The sequence below is a fragment of the Pteropus medius genome, unplaced genomic scaffold (genome assembly GCF_902729225.1).
Source record: "Pteropus medius unplaced genomic scaffold, Ma_sr-lr_union100, whole genome shotgun sequence".
Classification (NCBI taxonomy): domain Eukaryota; kingdom Metazoa; phylum Chordata; class Mammalia; order Chiroptera; family Pteropodidae; genus Pteropus; species Pteropus medius.
The window spans coordinates 17,502,728-17,523,183 of NW_024340692.1; the positions used below are offsets into that span (position 1 = coordinate 17,502,728).

Consider the following 20,456-nt stretch of genomic DNA (forward strand, 5'->3'; position numbering starts at 1 on the left):
TGATGTGTTTAAAGAATAGTTCTTGAATTATAAACAGGTTCTTGAACCTGTTTATAATTCTCTTCTTGAATACAAATTTGGCTAAATTGCAGGATATCATCAACTCTAGGATTCTCTTTGAGTTCATTTTTCTCTTTCTCTCTCCCTCTGTGCTCTCTGTGCTCTGTGCTGTGTGTGTGTGTGTGTGTGTGTGTGTGTGTGTGTGTGTGTTTGAAACATGAATCCATGGCCATTACATTTAACTTAATCTAAATTTTAAATTCCTTTATAGTAAACTTAACTCATTTTTACTCTCTCTACTGAAAATTTTTTATATAGGCATTGAAATCTTTTTTTTTTAATTGTATAAAGCAGATAACAATCTTACTATCTTTCTATTCCTTACTTCAAGGAGTTTAATTCATGCACCAACTATTTTCTGAGCACTGACTATATGCCAGATACAGTTTGAGATGCTAAGGCTACAGCAGGGAACATGGCAGAGATGGTCCTTGGTCTCACAGAACTGTCATTCCAAAGGATTTTTATATAACAGAACTGATCTATCCAATAGGGTAGCCACTAGCAACATGTAGCCATTTAAATTAATTAAAATTAGACAATTAAAAATTCACTTTCTCATTCATACTGGCCACATTTCAAGGGCTTACTAGTTACATGTGATTAGAAACTACGCTATCAGACACAGCCGATCTAGACCAGTTCTGTTATCCCAGAAGATTCTATTGGACAGGGCTATTCTGGAAGAATTTGCCAGACCGACTACCATTCTGAGTGTTTAAGAAATCCCTTGAGCAGTACTGTGACATGAATCATTATGACACCAGATTATGATTCCTTAACATATCATCCTTCCCTTAAACCATGAAGATCACATCTAGCACGCTTGGAGCCAGTAAGTTTATTTTTATTTGGGGCATCCCGTTTTTATTTATGATACAGTTAAATCAGTGAGGAAGGATAGCATTTTTGCAATATTCATTTTTCTTGCCTCTCTTTTAAGCAAGTGTTGTCTTTGTACCAGCTTAGGGGGATGGGTATTCAAGATAGAAATAAGTGGAATTATAATAAAAAATAAAGTAGATTTTCTGGCAGCATCTGCATTTGTGGTCTGGGAGTCGTACCCACTCAAGCAGTGGGGTTTCCTTACACACTAACTTAACAACAGATACAATTTTCTCCTTTTTTAAATTTGAATAGGCAGAATAACACATTTCCTGGAAGAACTGAATGCACAAAGGAGTGTCATCTTATGTATTTGGATAAAATATCAAAGAGGACGTTGATTCCATCTTGCACCTCTGGTTTCACACACTCAACTGAAGTAAGGGGCAAGGAGCCAATGAATCACATGACTGGATGTAGTTAGCAAAGTACAGCCCAGGGGCCAAATCTGGAGTGCCTCTTGTTTTGGTAAATAAAATTTTATTGGAACATAGCCACACCCATTAGTTTACTTATTGTTGCTTTGAGAAGTGATAATAGAGACTGTATTGCTCCCAACATCACCTGACCCTTTACAGAAAAAGTTTGCTGACCCTGGCTAAGATGATAAACTTCTTAAAACAAGGACAGTGTCTGTACAACTTTCTGTTTCCTCACAGGGCCTGTGTGGTGCAGAGCAGTGATTTGGGAAATATGATGGAATAAAAGATTCTAAGTCTGGAATAAACTTTCTGGCTTCAAGAATGATATCTTTCAGTGAATCCTGGGAACAAAATGCCTTTAGTTACAGCCATTAACTTCAGATATTAAAGTATAGGTGCAAATAAGTCTCCATCATCTGTAATGAGAGAGAGAATCTTATCTCTTCAACTTGTTAATACCAGTGACCAGATCGACTATCTGCCGCATATAGGCAGACCTCATTTTATTGCTCTTTACAGATGTTGAGTTTTTTACAAATTCAAGGCAAGACCGCCCACCAGCAAAAAGATTATGACTTGCTTTATTGTGGTCTGGAGATAAACCTGCAATATCTCCAAGCTATGGTTGCATATAATCTGGGCGCCCTGTAGCTTCGTACCCTACAGTGTAAGGAAGGTTTCTGAGCCTCTGGTACACATGATGTCAGGTTGTGTCTTAGAGACTTGGAGCCTTAGAGACATTATCTGCTGGCACACACTTGGAGCCTATCTTAGGTTGGGTTCTTCCAGGAGTGACCCTAGGTAAAGGATTCAAGTGAAAGTGATTAGATAAGGCAGTGCTCAGAAGAGAAACTGGATAGAAAGTGGAGGAAGCAGAATGCAGAGCAGCAAAAAACAGAAAAAGGTGCAATTTCAGAAGTCTGATCCTACGGAGATCTCTGGAGTATTAATTGCACCGCACATTCAAGAAGCAATTTTTCGGTCCTGAAGGCAATAGTTTTTCCCACCCAAGCAAGAGCCAAGGGGTCGAATGCTTTTATACTCTCCCCACTCTTCCCTTCCCAATAGGTGGCATCAGAGTATGGATGTCCTGGAGGTATAAAACTCTCAGACACGTGAGGCTCTCTGAGTAGTGAAAAGGTTCCAGCAATTCAAGGGCAGTTATATGAAGAAGTTCACAGCTAAGAGCACTTAGCATCAGAGCATGCAGAAACTGGAGATGCAAAACTTTGGTAAAAAGGGATGCGAGGGGATCTGGGTGGAGAACTACTGGTATCTGCTATATGCCAGTCTGGGTATTTTCTCCACTGATGTTTACATGGGATTTGGGATTGTATGCCATTTTGAACTATCCATGTCATTTCTATAATATGGGTCCTCCATCATACGACACTTTTCTTCCTCTTTTTCTTCATCCTTTTTCCTTCAAAAGAAAATTCGTTTGGTAGAAGAAACAAATAAAAAGCCACTTTTTGTTCAGAGTCTCTCTTTTTATGATTACAAAGATAACATTTTAAAAATCCTCTTTAGACTATATTATTTCTCCTGTAACATCTCTTGGGGGGAATAAACCTCATAGGTTCTCTTCTCACCATGTAGAATGATATTTCTTTTATTTGACCCACATCTACCACTTTTAGACTTGAAGGGATGCTTGGCTCAAGCACACTGGGATTTGGGGATCCAAGTCATGTTTACTTTATTCACCGAGAGATTCGCTTTGGAAATTCATAGACTTCAGGCATGGTCGCTTTCATCTTTCATAGTGAAGAGCTCTAATCTTTTTGACCTGTCCTCAAATTGCAGCTTTTCATTCATTCCCCTGATTAGCTTGGCTGCTCTTCTCCAGCTCAATGTATTTCCTGAGGGACAATGATCAGTGTTACACTTAGTGTCTTAGGCATAGATCACACATCGCAGCTCTGGATTAGGTAATGATAGCTACTTATGTTTTGTTTTTAATGCCATTCTAGATGATGTTTAACATCATCTTGGGTTGAGTTAACACTATGCAGGTGTCTCTAAATCAGTCCATAGTGATTACCTTCCTTACCTGTAGTCGATTGAATCTAGGGTATGGAGTATTATTGTTTTTAATGACTGATATCATCTTAAACATGTTCATAGTAAACATGATCTGCTGGAATTCTTTCTCAAGTCCCTCACTGCTGGCTTAGTATTCAGGATTGCCATAAACTTAAGTTTCTTATCTAAATCTTACAGACTCTCATTTCTATGTCACTTCTGCACATGCTAAAGAGGACAAATTCCAACATAGTTTTTAAGGAAATCCTACTGATTTGACTCTGTGGAGGGGCACACACTTTTTATAACCCTCTCTTCAAAGTGATAAGTTAGTTCCCCATAGGTGACAAAGTAGTCCCAACAATTAGATGGGAAACCAAGTTTTCTCTCCCAGATACAACTTTTTGGGGAGTGGCTTGGTGCTCTTTTAGAATGTTTTGAGAATTTTAAATATGTCCCATCTGCTAATGCCTTATTTCCCACAAGGTTACGAAAGACCGACTTGGAGTATTTGTGGTGGAGTAAAAAATGCACGGGCTTTGGAGTCATGTGAACCCAGAGTGTACCAAAAGTTACAACAGACGTTGAAAATGGCCAGGATTGCCCGAACACTAAACTGAACCATAGGAAAGGTATTAGCAACTCTTGAAAAGGTTAAAGAAATTTGAATGTTCCAAGGTGATAATAAGAATTCATTCTTGTGAAAGGTGATGAAGGATACTTCTCTAGTATCACGGTCCACTGCTAATTTCAAAAGGAGAGCCTCCTTCCAGATTGAGAATTCTCCAGCCACCAGGGGAGGTTCCTCTTTAGAATCTGGTTGTTTGGCACTGCTACACGAAGTCTAGAGTTCCACCCTTTCAGGACACCAGAACAATTTGTCCCCAGTGTGATCTTGGAAACCTGAGCAAAGGCTACTGTAGACTGCCTATGAGACTCAGAAATCGTCAGCTTCATCTGACCTCTTAAACTGTTAGGGCTCCAGTCTTCAGCTGCCTCAAAACTCTGGAAAAGTTATTCCTACTATGCTTCTTTTACCTATCATCTTCTATTTCTCTATGTTTACTTATCATCTTCCTCTGATTAGCTGTCCTCCCTGTGCTCTTGTCCTCATGTGATGTGGGGCTTTCTGCCCACTGAATATGCCCCTAATTTCTCCCTTTCCTCCCTTCACCCAGAGCCTTCTGGAACACTCCTATCATCAAACACAACTCCTTTGCTGTCTCATACTTTCATAAGCCCACTCCTATACTCCCTTGTCTTAACTAAAGCCCATTTTGCAGAATGACACTCAAATGGAATCTTCTGAAATGGAAATTTCACATTCTTGTACATTCATTATTTTGGTTCCCATAAGTAATATCTGCACTCTTAATGATACTCTGCTTCTTCCAAATCATTGTTTTTCACTCTCATGCAAAGAGTCCTTTCTCCTTTGAGTTTCTAGTCATCCTGATCAGAAACTTCCTGTTCACTCTCTCTCCCGTCATTATACCGATACTGCAATATCTGTATTGACAAACACAGAAGAATCTACCTTCTAGATGCTTGATCTCAATTCCAGCATATCCTAGAATCCATTCTCACAGCCACCTCTGGATCTTACCATTACCCTACACTGTTCCACCTTTTAATCCTAAATGGCAATTTTCCTTTTTTCGACCACATCATCCTATCATCATTACTCTTAGGATTCTCAGTCTTCAATTTTTTGGTGCTCAGGCTAGACCTCTAGTCCTTTGATCATTCTTTTTTCCTCTTAGGCACTTAACAACATTATACTTTTATTTCGTTCTCTCTCCATCTTAGACCTCATAAAGTATAACTTTAAGACCCCTTGAAAGCATCTTTAAAAACTCTAGTCCCATTTATTTATGCCATACCCACACTGCAAAGCTTCGATCTTGAATTAATCCAACTCTCTGTTTTTCTCGATCCGGGCTGCTGAATCTTGACTGAGAAAATAGACAGCTAACAATGCAAATCGGTGATCCTAAGCAATTCTCTGATATGTACTGATAAGTCAGTGACTTTCCTGAATGGTGATTACAAAACATTACATTAGTCCCCCTTATCCAAGGTTTCACTTTCTGAGGTCTCAATTATCAGTGGTCAACTGCAGGCCAAAAAAATTAAACAAAAAATTCCAGAAATAAACAATATGTATTTTAAATTGCACGCTGTTCTGGGTAGCATGATTAAATCTCACACCATCTTGCTCTGCCCCACCCAGGTTGTGAATCACCCTTTGTCCAGTATGTTCATGCTGTATATGCTCCCCGACCATTAGTCACTTAGCAGCCCTCTCGGTTATCACACTGCTTGTGTTCAAGTAACCCCTACAGCAGCTTAACGTGATGTCACAAGCCTATGTAATTCACCTCTCTTCATCTCATCACATCAGCATTATACCATCTCATATCATCACAAGAGAAGATGAGTAAGTACAGTACAATAAGATATTTTGAGAGAGGGAGAGAGACTATTCATAGAACTTTGTTATAATTGTTATATTTTATTATTAGTTATTGTTGTTAATCTCTTACTGTATCTGATTTTAAATTAAACTTTATAATAGGCATGTATATATGACGAAATATAGTATTTAAAAGGATTCAATACTATCCGTAGTTTCAGGCATCCACTGGATGTCTTGGAATATATTCCCCATGGATAATGGGGGACTACTGTACTCTTCTTCCCAAAGCCTCACTTTACTGACAACACCCCCATACATATATAACACCTCTCACCCTCTTCCCTAGTAAATGTTTAGCCTTAATGCTCCTCTACTCTTAAATCACTGTAATTGGTTTTTGCACTCACCACCGAAATGATTATTCTCTAGCCAAAGTCACCAGTGACTTCCTAAAGGTCTAATTAAATGGACTCTTCTAAATATTCACCTAATTGGAGTCTTATTTTACATTTAATACTGTTGACTCCTCCATTCTCAGAGTTCCATTTTGGCCATCTCTTCCCTCTCTACTTGTCTTCCCAGGCAAGCTCACCCACTCCCACAGCTGTAACCGGTACATTCTTGATTTCCAAATCTATATCTTCAGTCCAGCTCTTTCTACTTTACTCCAGAGTTCTATATACAAAATAATCTTCTTCATGATTTTCCTGGTAATACAGAGAGGAGGCAAGTGAACTAAAGAGTTAAACCAAGCTACATTCAGAACCAGCAATACGCTGATCAGCCCTGAAGCCAGGTCAGGAGGACACCTTCAGAACAAAGGACGATTTCTGCTGGGATTGCTAACAACCCATATCCTATACCTGTGGAGGGGAAACAGGAACAACAGAGTCTTTAAGAGACTGCCCTACAAAAAATAAAATCATTCTTTCCCTATGGCTAAAACCATAGGGAACCTGTGGATTCAAGGCTGGGAACTGCCAGCAGGCCCTTCAGGCTACATACTATTATCCTTCCTTGCTGCATGTCCGTATCAAAAGGAATGGGTAAACAAAGTCTTTAAGCTGTAACTCACAGGAACTAAAGAATGATATGTAAACTGAATTCCCCAAACACTTAGGAGTCCCTCGCAGTGCCTTTGCTCTGTCTCTCTCACATGCCTCATCTCCCTATTGTCTCTGTCCCTCTGAGTCTCTCCTAGGCTCTCTCACTCTCTGCCTCTGAGTGTAGACCACACTCTGTCTATGGAGTGTTATCCCTTCTCTAATAAACTTTCCTTTTAACTCTAACTTTAGTGTGTGTTTGAATTCTTTCTACACTCTCCACAAAGAACTCCCTTCTCTCTCAATGCAAGCCTTAGTCTCCCCACACTCAGGGGAATTTTCCCTGTCCTGCATCACCGGAATTCCCATGGGAACCTCAAACGCAATCCAACCTCAACTGAACAAATCCCCCTTTTCCATATTGTTCCTCTTCCCAAGGTTCTCTATATCGGTAAATTACATCATCTTTCAGACTAACCCAGAAACCTTGGAGTGACCTTCAACTCCTCCATCTTAAATCCTCATCCACTTCCCCCACTACCACCTTCTGTACTATCTGACTTCTGTCCAGGGCCTTCCAATTTTACCTTCCTCAAGTCTTATGTTACTTATCTGCTATGGCATTAGCTAATGTCCTCTCACTTCTCATCTCAATCTCTTTTACGGACCCTTTTTCTTGGTAGCTCTAAAACATATATCAGTCATAGTACTACCCAGAGCACGGAGTATAAGTCCTCTGAAGTCTATACTCCTGTCTCTCTCTTCAGACCCATCTGTCCTGCTTCCTGCCGCCTGCCTTTCATCTTACAGTCAGCCGTATTAAGTTACCTTCTGTGCCTGGGACTTTCCATGCTAAGTCTAGGGTTGGGATGCCGTTCTTCTCCTTCACACCCCTCTGCTCCTTTATGCCTAGTGAATATCTGCTTATTCCAGAGCTCGCCTCAAACTTCTCATTCTCTGCAAGGTTTCATCTGTTGTGTCCCCACTCTTACCCCAGGAAGAACTACTTTCTTTTTGGGGCTCTATCTCCACGAATATACTGTCAATGTCATTTTGACGCTCTTGGACTGTAGACTCCTTCAAGACAGGGTCTCTGTCACATGCATCTCTATACGTTAGTGTCCAACTCATAGTGTGAAGAAAATAGATATCTATTAACCGAAGAATGGACAAATTAAAAATGAAGCCCAACCTGTGAGCAAAGGCTAAATGACTATTATGATAGTGCAGCAAATGTTGATCACAATAGCATACTGAATCATCATCACAAAGGCCTGTCTGCAGCTAGCTCTGCTATTTGTAAACCCACTAAGCCTCAATTTGCATTAGTAAACAAGTCCAGTAGGTATTCTCTAGGATGTAAGCTGACTTTCAGGGACAGAAGGTGGGGGTGGTGTCTCATATTGGTTTGCTCCCTTAGCAATTTGTGAAAACAAAACCCAGCAAAACAATTCTTCCCTTTCTCAAAAGTTGGCACTATCTAAAGATTTTCTTTTCCAAAATACTTTCTCTGGTCAGGCAACACTCCCCGTACTGTGGCCGTTAGGCATTAGTGTGCTCTGAATCCGTTGGAGAAGGTCAGTCCTGAAAACCAAACAGATGCAGAGCCCTGAGTTTCCAGAGCTGGAAATGCATAGCAACAGTTATCTTCTCTGTCCATGCTGTTCAAAGTTTCACCCTAAGCAGCCACATTTTAGAGACTGGCCTCGAGTTATCCTAATTTCCACACCTGAAGGGAGGAACAAATAATTTGAGGCAAAAAATAATGCAGGAGAGTTTTAGCTTTACATGTTTACACACGCTTCTTGCTTCCTGAGAAAAACGACACTTTAAATCCAGCCAACATCACAAAGACAACAAGATCCAAAAGAGCAAAGATTTTTTTTTCATAGCAAAATGTTTATAGCAACTAATTAATTACAGCAAAACCAAGCCAAAACAAAGAACAAAAAACCCTCCTGACTCCAGATTATCTATTAATTTCAAATGGAAAAGCCCTAGGCAGTAAGGAAAAAAAAAAAAAAATGACCCATGCATTAAGTAGATAGGTTAGTTAGTTTAGGGTTAGTGGAAACAGCCAAATAACATTAAGCTGTCATGGTAGAAGGTAATGCTTTCACATTACTATCCAAACTTGTAAAAATACTCAGAGAAGCAGAAAGAAGTACTAAATTTAGACCCTGATTTAATATGTTCAAGAGCATGATTCATTTCCCCCTGTGCTGGTACAGCCTGGGGAATCTGCGTGTACAAGAGGCAACACAAGGATACAAAGGGTACTCTCATTCATCCAGAGGCTCAAGGAAGCCAGAGAGCACCCCATTTTCTCTGCCAACAAAGATATACTTCCGAGTACTTCACACACCAAAACAGAAACCGGATTTCTCAACTGGAATGAGTCTATCTAATTTTAGCTTTGCCCTGGCTTTGGCATGAATGTGCAGGAAATTTATTTTGCTGCTCCTCTTCTCTAAGTGGCTTTTTCCCCTCAGGTTCCAGTGGGATCCTGATAAGCTCTCAGAAGCCATGCAACATGGGTCACCTTAATGAGATGTCCAAAAGAATGTCATCATTTGGTAGCAATGCATTTAGCAACATGGAGCCCAAGTCACCTTATAGCAGCCAATAATTTGGATTTTAGAGAGCTAGTATTATAAGCATGTGAGATGATTTGGAACTATTTGAAAACAACAGAACAACAACAACAACAAAAAACAACTAAACAACAGCAAGTTCAATTCCCATCAATTAATTAGGGTGTGGGGCAAAGCGCCCAGGCAGAGCAGACCATTACTTTCCTTTCCCCAGTTTCATTACCTGCTGTTTCCAATATGTTCTTGCACTCACTTCTGCTCCCAGCACCAAAGCAAATATTTTAGCTTCTACTGAAAATTGAGATTAAGGCTGAACTATCATTTATGTTAACCCAACCAGGCTTAGAGGTAAAAAGCACCTAAATTATTTTTGAGTTTACAGTGACTTCATTTGTTCTTCTTCTTCTTCTTTTTTTTTCTTTGAGTCTTTAGGCACATTTGGAAAGTAACCTTATAATCTCATTCTAGCTTTTTTGGCCTTATCGATAGTCTCTGGGTTTAGGACAAAATACAAGAAGAAAAATAAATGTATATCAAAAATGTGTGGTTTGGTAACATTGCCTCCCAGAAGTGAGGGCATTAAAGCTGTCCTCCCTTCTGAGGTATAAGACAGGTATAACACCCCTAGGGCCCCATTATACATCTATATACGTTCTTCTCAATTAAGAAAGATTATTTCTTCAAACATGAAATGAGTTCGGCAAATTTGCAGTTAAAAACAAAAAGAGTTAGACATGGAGCGCGTGCATTATGTTAGAAATGAGTTGCTCTGGGGAGGTGTGTGTAAATGGGCAGCACTTGGAGAGGCCCACACAGGGTACAGCCACGGGATGAGGTTGGTAGACCTTGGGCAGGGCTGTGGGTCCAGGTGGATATGAGATCCGATCAGCCTGAACACATGCTTCACAAACCAACCTGGGCACGGCACAGAAAAGAGGCAAGACACTGCAGGGCAGCATAAATAATTTGTACCTTTCTCAAATAGCTTGGTTCTTGGGTCTCCCGGGTAGTTCTAAATGACCAGGTGGGGCAGCCACCCAATCCCCTTGGGCCTACCCTGTGCCATAACATAAAAATCATATCATTTAGAGGACAGGGATCTTCAATGACCTTAGCCAAATGTGATGACAGATTTAGGGACAGCCTTCTTTACCCATTTGAGAAAGGACAAATATTCTTTAGCACTCTAGACAGAAAACTGGCTGATTTAGCTTAGAACAGTGGCTACTATTGTAGCCAATTTCAGAACATCAAAAAGGAAGGTAAGTAGTTAGGGGAAGGGTGTCATGAAGGTTGCATCCATCCAAGGCTGGGTCAGTTACATATTGGGATTTGGGGTAGAAATTTTTTTCTAACACACGTAGAACACCACAGATCTAATTAACAATGTGGGAAATCTATTTTCATACTTTACTCACACAAAACACCTCTCTTCTGTCTCCAGGGGGTTTTCAAGTTCTAAACTACAATCAGCCCTTCTTTTAAAAAATAACAATAATAGATCCTCTTAGCCAGATGGTGGTGTTTGTTGCACTAGGCTGGGTTCATAGTACAACATCAATAAATGGCCACTTGTAGAGCGACAGACAGAATCCCATTCATAAAACACACCTGCACCTCCCTCATTCTCCCATCCCAAAATGTTGCGTTGTCAGAACACCCATGGGGGCTTAATCTCATTTTGAGGAAAAAGGGAAAATTAGAAAAGGCAAAATAATGTGGGTGGAAAAGCAATTAATTTTTTTTTGGCGGGGGTGGGAAATAGTATACTTAATCTTTGAGGACAATGATCATAGGTGGGCTTTTTAAGTATTGTTTTGCCTTTAGGGATCATTTGAAAGAAGGATTCCGAAAGTTTTGCTCAGTCCTTGGAAAGCTGTTTTGGTGAAGGCTGCACATTGTCAAGCAAAGATATTTCAACTGAGAGATGGAGTTAAAATTCTTCCTCAGTGAGTTGGCTAAGTCTCGTGAAATGAATATTTGTTTCAATTGGGTGTTCCAAAAATGCCTTCTTGCATAAGATAACTCATTTTGAGAAGGAAAGGGAATTTATTCAAAATCTATCATGAAAGGGAAAATGATGTAGTGGTATGTCCTGCTGCCAGTGGACACGTGCTCTCCCCAAGCCTGGATGGCTCACGCTCTTTGGTGCTTTGTACTTATTTTCCTGGTCTCAGTTCTACCTAGGACTGGCAGGGGTGAAGAGAGATGTTGACTAGTCTCTGCTCCTGCTCTTAATAAGCTATACTACCTGGTTATATAACCGTAATCCATGTCCGTAGTCTAGGGCTCAGATGGCTGGCCTGTCAGCAAAAAATGTCTGAAAATGTTAATTCAACAATGTTGGTGGGATGTTATTTCTGGAACTAAACTCCTCAGGGAAAATGAGAAATAATTGCTCCTGGGATTCAACTCCTCCACACTGAAAGATATTTCTTTCCTGATGCTTTCTTCCCAATGCCTGGTGTGCCCTGACATTTGGTCCAAATAAAATCTGGAACAGACTCTTGGGATACAACTGTCTACACACTCTATTCGAGAGGCGTGTTTATTATGGAGAATCAGCATCTATTAGAGTTTGAAACATCGGGGGCCTGCTGGTGCTCTCTCTCCACACTGAATCACTTCATGATATAGATACTATTTTTGGCATTTACAGCAAACGACTCAGTTTATAACCTAGGGTATTTTCCATATTTCCAGGCAATAAATACTAGCTTCTTTTGCATCTCAAAAACACATAGTTTAAGACAGTGGGAAAACGAGCTGGGGAATGGTTTCTAGGGCAAGGAAAACACCATGCAGATGTTGGCCCTCACTCTTGAATTCTGATGGTGAAATTGAGAAATGTTTATTTGTTCTGAAGTCAAACCCAAGGAATTTATTTTTTGCAGGCTGGGGTAAGGGTAAGGAATAGTGATGTAATATATTACTAATATTGAAATAATCAACACATGGAGCTAGAATTTTGAATCCCTAAAGAATTTCAGTCTTTTTAAATGGTTCATTTTTTGATCAAATTTGGCACACCAGATATCGATTCATGTCACAGAAAGGACATACCTGAAGAAATACCCGAGGACTGCTTTGCTAAAATTGCATATTCACCTTCTGTAATTGTTTTTTTGTTCCTCCAAGATAATGAGCTAGGAATCGGTCCTCTATCTTGAGCCATTTATTGAGAACAAATAAATGAACTTGAAAAAGACATGACCCAATTGAAGTTAAATACCTGACTTTGGTGTATGAGAATCATAAACTTGCTTACGGTCTATCTGGTCTGCAAACACTTCCCCATAAATCATCCAGTAGGGCATGTAGAAGATGTTCTTGGCCAATTTCCATGATGGCTCCTCATTGGGAAAGAGAATGGCTTGCCTGGCGACCCCAAAACTCATCAGCACCACCAGCATAATGATGACAAAGTACATCATGTCTATCATCTGGAAGAGTGGGGAAGCAGAGGGAGAAACAAAAGAAAACACATAAGACTGAGTGTCCCTATGACACTGACACTGAAGGAAACCTTTGAAGGAGGTTCACTTTCAGTAATGCTGATAAGCGATGTTCAGATAGGTAGCTGTGTCTAGATAAGAGGACACTTGTTCTATTGAAGCCAAAATCCATGGAATCTCATCAATAACTCAAAAATCATTAAAAAAAAATCCCCCAAACCCAATCACATAGACAATGGAACCCCTTCATTTTCCATTGCTGTTTGTGGGACCTAAATAAGACTAGGCATGGGAGTCAAGGAACACAGAAATGGAGGTATCTATATTAATTCAGTGCTAACTTTTTCTCTGCCCCTGTAGGAGACAAATGTCCTTCTTGCATCTCTTTCTTCTTAGCAAAATTGAAATTGGGAGAGTTGAACTATTTCAAGTACTAATGCCATAAATTCTTTAAGTTCTGAAAGACTAATGAAGAGTTGGAAAGTTCAAGAAAATAATCATTTGTAAACAAAGCTAGGACAACAAATATCCACCATATACCATCTTATTCTTGTAGCCCCACCTCACTGCATGGTGTTCTAAAACAAAGCGGTCTCCCAGAGAACCACTCTTTCTGTATTATCCTACAGTGTATCCTATCAGTTACTAAGGGTGTTTTCATAGGCATTAGAATCAGGTAGCCCATTCTTGTGCTTGCTGTTGAAATGTTGGATTTTCATCTTGACCTGTTTATAAAATTCTCTTGACTGCATTCGACTACAATGTTATCTCTTGTTCCTCTTTATTCTTTTTTTTTGCTTGTTTTCATGATACATGTTATTTGAGATCTGTTTCTCATATGCCAAATTAGTTTCCTTTCATCATTGAAAATAGATGAAGATATAATAACTATTATTTTGTCTGGCCAGAACTCATTGCCTTCTACTTTTAGAGATCGTCTCCACCCATTTTGGCCACCAAGGTAGTTATCGTTCCAGGCTAGGCTTGTCGAGGTACCTTATGCTCTGGCAACAGTGATAGGAATAGGCATGTGATACAAGAATCCAACCTGAATCCTTTTTTTTTGGATATTTTTCAACTGAAGCTGGGAGAGAAAAGCTCCCTTTCTGTCTCTGTAATGATGTGAATTCAGAGTATCTGAGACCGAGTCCCCCATTACTGATCAAAGTGAATGAAGCAGATGAAAGAGAGAGAGAGAGAGAGAGAGAAGGAAGAGAGAGAGAAAGTCCTGATAGTGGTGGTTGAGAGAGCCTGGCTGCAGTAGCCCTTAAGGTGTGTTCCATCATGCCCTGCTATAAATCAATTTATCCCTCCTAGGCTTAGGCTAGTTGACTAGTTTCTATCCCTTGCATCAAACCTTCTAATACTAAAGACTCCCTTCTCTTGGATATCAAATTTCCTAAAGAGATGCCCCTCCACAAAGAAAGACTAATGATAATCTTACCAATGATAATGAAGGTTTTAAATTAGTTTTAAAATTTTATTTTAAAAGAATATACTCCATGGTTCTTGTTATTGAAATTAAAACATTACAGCCTTCCTGTTTGCCTTAACACATTGGAGCTTAATATAGTTTATGTCAACTAATCAACTTTCAAGGAAGCTTCAAAATCCATATCTCAAGTATCATCTGACTTTGAAACTAAGAATTTCTCAAAATGTGGCATTAATTCATATTTGTTTACTGTCCTTAAAACATATATGCTAGTTAACTAGTTATTCCGTTCACAATTTAGTGGCCTCAAAATTCTCCTAAAATGAGCAAGCCTGCTATGTTGAAACAGTTTCATAGGAAAAAGGGGCTTGTTTCTCATCTTCTCTCTTTTTTATTTTGTAAAATTCTTTCATTATTTATTTCCAAAAAGTTCTAACCAATGAAGAAACACTAATGGGTTTTTCATGTTGTATTTATTTAAATTGATCATGAGGTGGGTGGTAAGATGAAGGTGTGTACTCATGAGATTTAGTAGCCAGTCTGAGCCAAGAAAATGCAGCTAGTAAATACAGCAACCATTCTAATTTAATTTCTCAGGACTGTTATCATTCAGGTTGATTGTGATATATATTCAAAGGGTAAAACAATTAAAGAGAGGAAATATTCTTCCTAAAACTCAACTTTATATATTTCAAAGAAGTCTTAGCTTCCATACAAACACCATAATCTGATAGAGTGGAATGCAGAACTAGAATATTATTAGTGAGAACTGGGGCTGGCTTCCTCTGTTTTGAAAGCTAAATTGTCCAGTGGTTCAATATTAAGAGAGCTAACTCTATCTTACTCTTGTAAATATTCTTTGTGTTCTGTAGGGATGAGTATGTACTGTAGTGATTAAGCACGTGTTCTCAGGTGTCAGACTACCTGAGTATTTTCATCTTCGCTCTACTAGTAAAAATAGCTAGGTGGTCTTGCTTATTAATCTTTTTTTTTCATTCTCAAAATGGGGATAATAATAACAGTAATAATACGTATTGTTTTTGCGAGGATTAAATGAGATAATATGTGAAACAATGTGGGTAGTTCTCAGTTTATGCTATGTGTTATTAATAGAATTAGAAGAAGGTCATGCTATAGAGTCAGATAGACAGGAATTTGAACCCTGCCTTTTTCCTTTGCCCAGTTTCAGTTTATTCCATCATTAAATGAAGACACAAACATCTATTTCATGGGTTTGTAATAATAATAATATGGTATTTGGCACATAGTAAATGATAGCTTTTATTAGTGTTGTTTTTATTCTGGGTTATATAAGTGACCTTAGTGCTAGACTATTCCACTGAGATATGGAATACAACGGAAAGTGATCCTGGTTCTAAAGATCCACTGGAATCATACTTGATCAGTATTGCATTTAGGTATCTTAGCAGCTGTCTGTCCCAGGACCACAGGGCACAGACACTTGGCTGTTTAGTACTAAATAAGGACTGATGTTGAGGGGCTTTCGTTATAATCACATCTGGGCATATTTTGTTAAGCTTCTAGCCTGGCAGTCCATTTGGCCCTCTGATAAATTCTATAGGCATATTTTACCTACCTTCTGGATCAGTGACTCAACTATTGAACTAATTATTTTAAAAGCTCCATGGAGAACAAAGCGCCCAAATATACTCATTTTCTTATTATTCCTGACTTATAAGTCATTCATAAGTTAGAAGGTAGAGGAAATGCAGTACATCTCTCTTGCTCACTCCATAGTAAGGTTTAATTCTAGTAAAAATTAGGCATAATTATGCCATCATTAAAATGATAGACATGGATTTTAAAATAATCTTGCTGCTTTAGTTTGACTTTAGTTATTTCAAGTATTTAAATGCCACTCAACCTTTTTTAAAGTACTATATTTGGTTTGTTTGGGTCTTTTCAGGTTTTATTTACTGCAATAAAATAAGGCAACAATCAATTAGAGAAAACAACCAATCGGATTATGTAATTGCCTAATGTAGTGGTTTTCAACCAAGCGCACTTTTGACCCCCGGGGGACATATATGGCAATGTTTGGAAACATTTTCGTTGTCGTGTGTGTGTGTGTGTGTGTGTGTGTGTATGCATGCACACTCATATTCATGGGTAGAAGTTGGTGATGCTGCTAAACATCCTACGATGTGAGGGACAGCCTCCCACAATGAATTATCTAGTCTAAAATGTCAATAGTGTCAAAGTTGAAAACCTTGCCCTAATTTTGCAGCTGTTATAGTTCTTTACTTTCATTGGGTCCATTTGAGAATCCATTGGAGAATCTCATGGAAACTTCTCCTCTCTGTTCAGAAAATCCATATGCCCACACATTTTTATATATACCTCGAGTGGAGGGTCCACAGATCCTCCCTCCTAAATCTTTTCCATAGACTCTAAGTTGAGACTCTCTGCTTTTAGATATAGGAATTTTCACCACAATCTCAAACTCATTACTAAAGTACAAAGAAGATTCTATAACAGTATAATAGAGTAAGATGCATTTTTTTTCTAGTCAAAAATTCCAATTGAACTAGGATTTAGTTTTGGGATTCGGTCTAACTCAAGCTTGTTGAATTTAAGTTTTTTCTCTCTACAATGGATTTGGGATGTTTTCCCTAAACAATGCTGTTGTTATAAATACCAAGCTTTTGTACAAAAGTGTTAGAATAGAGCAGGATTACTATACTCACCAATTTCTCCCTTTCTTATTGTACTTTAACAAGTATAATATGAACATAATAAAAGATATAATTTGTCAACTACCTACTATGAGCCAGACACTGTTGGCTATTTAATACATACTATTTCTAACCATCACAACAACCTTACGAGATATGCATTTATTGTAACTACTTTAGAAATGAGTAAACTGTTTCAAAGTGGTTAAATTAATTGCTCAAGGTCCCTTAACCCCTTCCTTTTGGATTCAAATTCTCTCTTTCTTTGCATGAATTTATCAATGCTTTTGTAGGAAGAGTCTTGGTTATTTAAGATTCATTTTAACAGAGTTAAACATACACACAACAATAATAAATATTAATTTGCTGGCTGAAAGGTAAGCAGCAATGATATATAAAGTAAAACTTGAGCGAGAATAATAAAGGACATCTATTGATCAACTGTTGCTGGCTTTAACAGCTCATAAGAGAAAGTGGAGTGGAGGTTTTCAGCAAAGAGGTCTTATAGTAAGAAGTGTTTGCCAGTGTAGGATGGATGTACTTGGCTTTTCCACCCGTAAATGTGAAGTAGAGGACACTTAGAAAAGTGGAGGAACTGATAAACAGAACAAAAACAAAACAAAAAAACCACAACAATTTCCGGAGCTTATTTACTAGTGCGTGCCCAAGTTCACGCTAATGCTGTCCTCTTGGGCTGGGTCTTTATGGAGAAAGTCTGGAAACCAGTGTGGTCAAGGAGTGTCAGAACAATCCACAGCCATTTGTTGGGTAGCATATTAGTTTGCCACTTGGGATTCCTTTTTAAAGAATAAGATAAGTAGGACATCCTTCTGGAACCTAGTTTTTAATAACATCATTTTCCAGTAGTCTAACCAGACACATGATATGTTGATAGAACTTAATGTTCAATTCAAACACCACCAAACAAGTAAGTTCAAATAAACTGTTTTCTTCTCTTTGTGTAGGGAAAGGAATTTTACCAGCACTTCATTTAAAAAAAGCAACATTAAAAATCTTGAAAATCTGTTAAAAATTTGGAGAGGAGACTCACTTCTCCTAAAACGTAACCTCCATGTGAAATCTTCCCCGACCTACATTCTTTTTTCTATGCTCCTCTTGTATCTTATATACATCTCTATTACAGCATTCTCACACTGTATGGTGATCACTTATCTTTCTGTCATCTTTAGCCTCATGGAATGAGCACCTTTATATACCCAACTCCTAATCCAGTGCTTGGCACAAAACTGATGATCTTTATATATTTTTCAGTAAGTAGATAGGTGAGCGATTGCTAATTCTCCAGTTAAATACATAGTGGTAGTCAGACTCCTGAACACACCGAAGGAAGTTCAAAAATAAAACACCCCCAGGGCCATCTCAGTTAGAGCTTTAGCACAGGCCCAAATGAGTTATTCCTTCTTCCTATTATTATCAGTCCTCCTTTGAGAATTTATTACATGGAATCAGAGGACCCTGCTTACCATTTTTCCAATCATCATTACATATGGGCCCAAGTACTTGTTCACGCCGAAGATGTCTAACAGACGAATGTACCAGTAAATGATGTTCACACAATAGATGACCCTCCCATCACTCCTGAAGGGCTGGTCTTGGAGACGAAGGATCATTCCAACAGAGAACAGAAGTATGGCTATGAGGTCTGTCACGTTCCAGTACTCCTGCAGCCACACCTTCACTTTCTGTAGCAACTTTCCCGGCTCTGACATCAGAATCTAAAAGGCAGGAAAGAGAGTGGGGTTTAGTTAGGATTCCAGTCTATCTTAGCCCAGTTGGAAAGTGTCAGTCTGTTCACTGACATCAGTAGCTTGTTTTATCTGTCCGTGTCTACTTGAATACTTGCACGCTATGAATGTACAACCATGCAAAGCTTAGGCCATCCACATGCAAATATTCCAGAAGCAAATATAAGCAATAAGTTTGATCTTTTGGGTTGCCTTATAATTTTATGATACACATTAGGGTTTTGTTATAAAACTATTGATTTCTAACACCCTGTAAATCTCTGAAATCCTCCTCCATCTCAGTAAACAGAGTTACCATATTGAGTTATTCAGATCACTAAGTTGGGAGGACTCCTTTATTCTTCTCTTTCACACCCACATCCTCTGCATCAACATGTCCTATCACCTCTATTTCTAAATACAAGCTAATCCAACCGCTCTCACCACCTCCACTGCTGCCATTCTATTCTAAGCCCCATTACATCTCCCAGATGACTGCAACAGCCTTCTGACTGGCATCTCTGCCACCATTGTTGTCCTCTCTGTCTCAATCTACTCTTTGAGCAGAATACAGAACGGTCTTTAAAATGGTTCTTAAACACTTAAGCCATGATCTGGGTGGTGATCACAGTTGCATAGACAGGCAAAAATTCGTCAAGTCGTACCCTTGTGAGTTGTTCATTTTCTTACAAGTTAGTTTAATATTGAATGTCAACCGTAACTGAAATTTTTTTTAAAGTTTTTTATTTGTTATTGAAATAAAAAAGTAAAAGAGACACTTGAGAGAGATATGAACTACAATAATAAAAACTAAAGCAAGTCATGATAATTGAATGCTAAAATCTTCTGATGGCTTCTATTACAAATAGAGAAAGAGCCAAACTCCTTATTGTGGCCTCATTCGCCGTCTCGCCATATTCTCCCCATTCGCCACCCTGCTGCCTTGGTGGTCTGCTCTTAAGCCTAACAAGTTCATTCTGTGTTCAGGACATTTTCACTTGTTCCTCTTGTTGGGCATTTTCTCCTCCCAGATTTTTACATATTTGGCTCCTCTTCATCCTCAAGGTCTCTGTTCACATTTCCTCTTCTTAGGAAGTCTTTCCTTGAGTATCCTACCTGCAGTGGTCTCCACAGCCTCAAGTCACTAATATATTACCTTATTTTGCTTTTTGAAGATTTTTATCATTATATGAAATTAATTTCTGTATGCGTGCATATGTGTATGTATGTGTCTGTCTGTCTATCATCTATCTATCTATCATCTATCTATCTATCTATCATCTATCTATCATCTATCTTCCTACCTACCTACTTATCTACCTACCTACCTACCTACCTACCTACCTATCATCTCTCTCCACTAGACTGTAAACTTGAGGGCAGACCCTTTTTTCCTCAGGGCCTGTAATATAATAATAAATTTGTGTTGACTATTGCATAGACACCTCACAGCAGTTCTCCAGTCCCTTAACTGCTGGGTGGGACTCCGACTTACCTTGAATCTAGAGGGGCCTTTTTGCTTACTCATACTCTATGAAATGCACAGTTGCATAGTGGGAGTTGCAACTCATCCCACACCACTGCCTGCCCCAGGATGTGAGGAACTGGAGAAGCCGACCCAGTGAGGCTATGTAGCAGGGCTACCTTCACAAATCATTTGTGTTTACTGCTGAGACT

The 20,456-nt window shown here is 38.9% G+C and overlaps 1 protein-coding gene across 22 annotated transcripts in view; it reads right to left on the bottom strand.

Annotated features, from left to right (window-relative positions):
• TRPM3 (transient receptor potential cation channel subfamily M member 3) overlaps nucleotides 1–20,456 on the bottom strand; it is a 263,502-nt gene that overhangs the window by 47,787 nt on the left and 195,259 nt on the right. For all 22 annotated transcript variants that reach the window (XM_039839740.1, XM_039839330.1, XM_039838630.1 and 19 more), the window contains 2 exons: nucleotides 18,519–18,770; nucleotides 12,717–12,891 (listed from right to left, as the gene is read on the bottom strand). In XM_039839740.1, coding sequence (XP_039695674.1) covers nucleotides 12,717–12,891; nucleotides 18,519–18,770 — 427 coding nt within the window. The remainder of the gene's footprint in view (nucleotides 1–12,716; nucleotides 12,892–18,518; nucleotides 18,771–20,456) is intronic.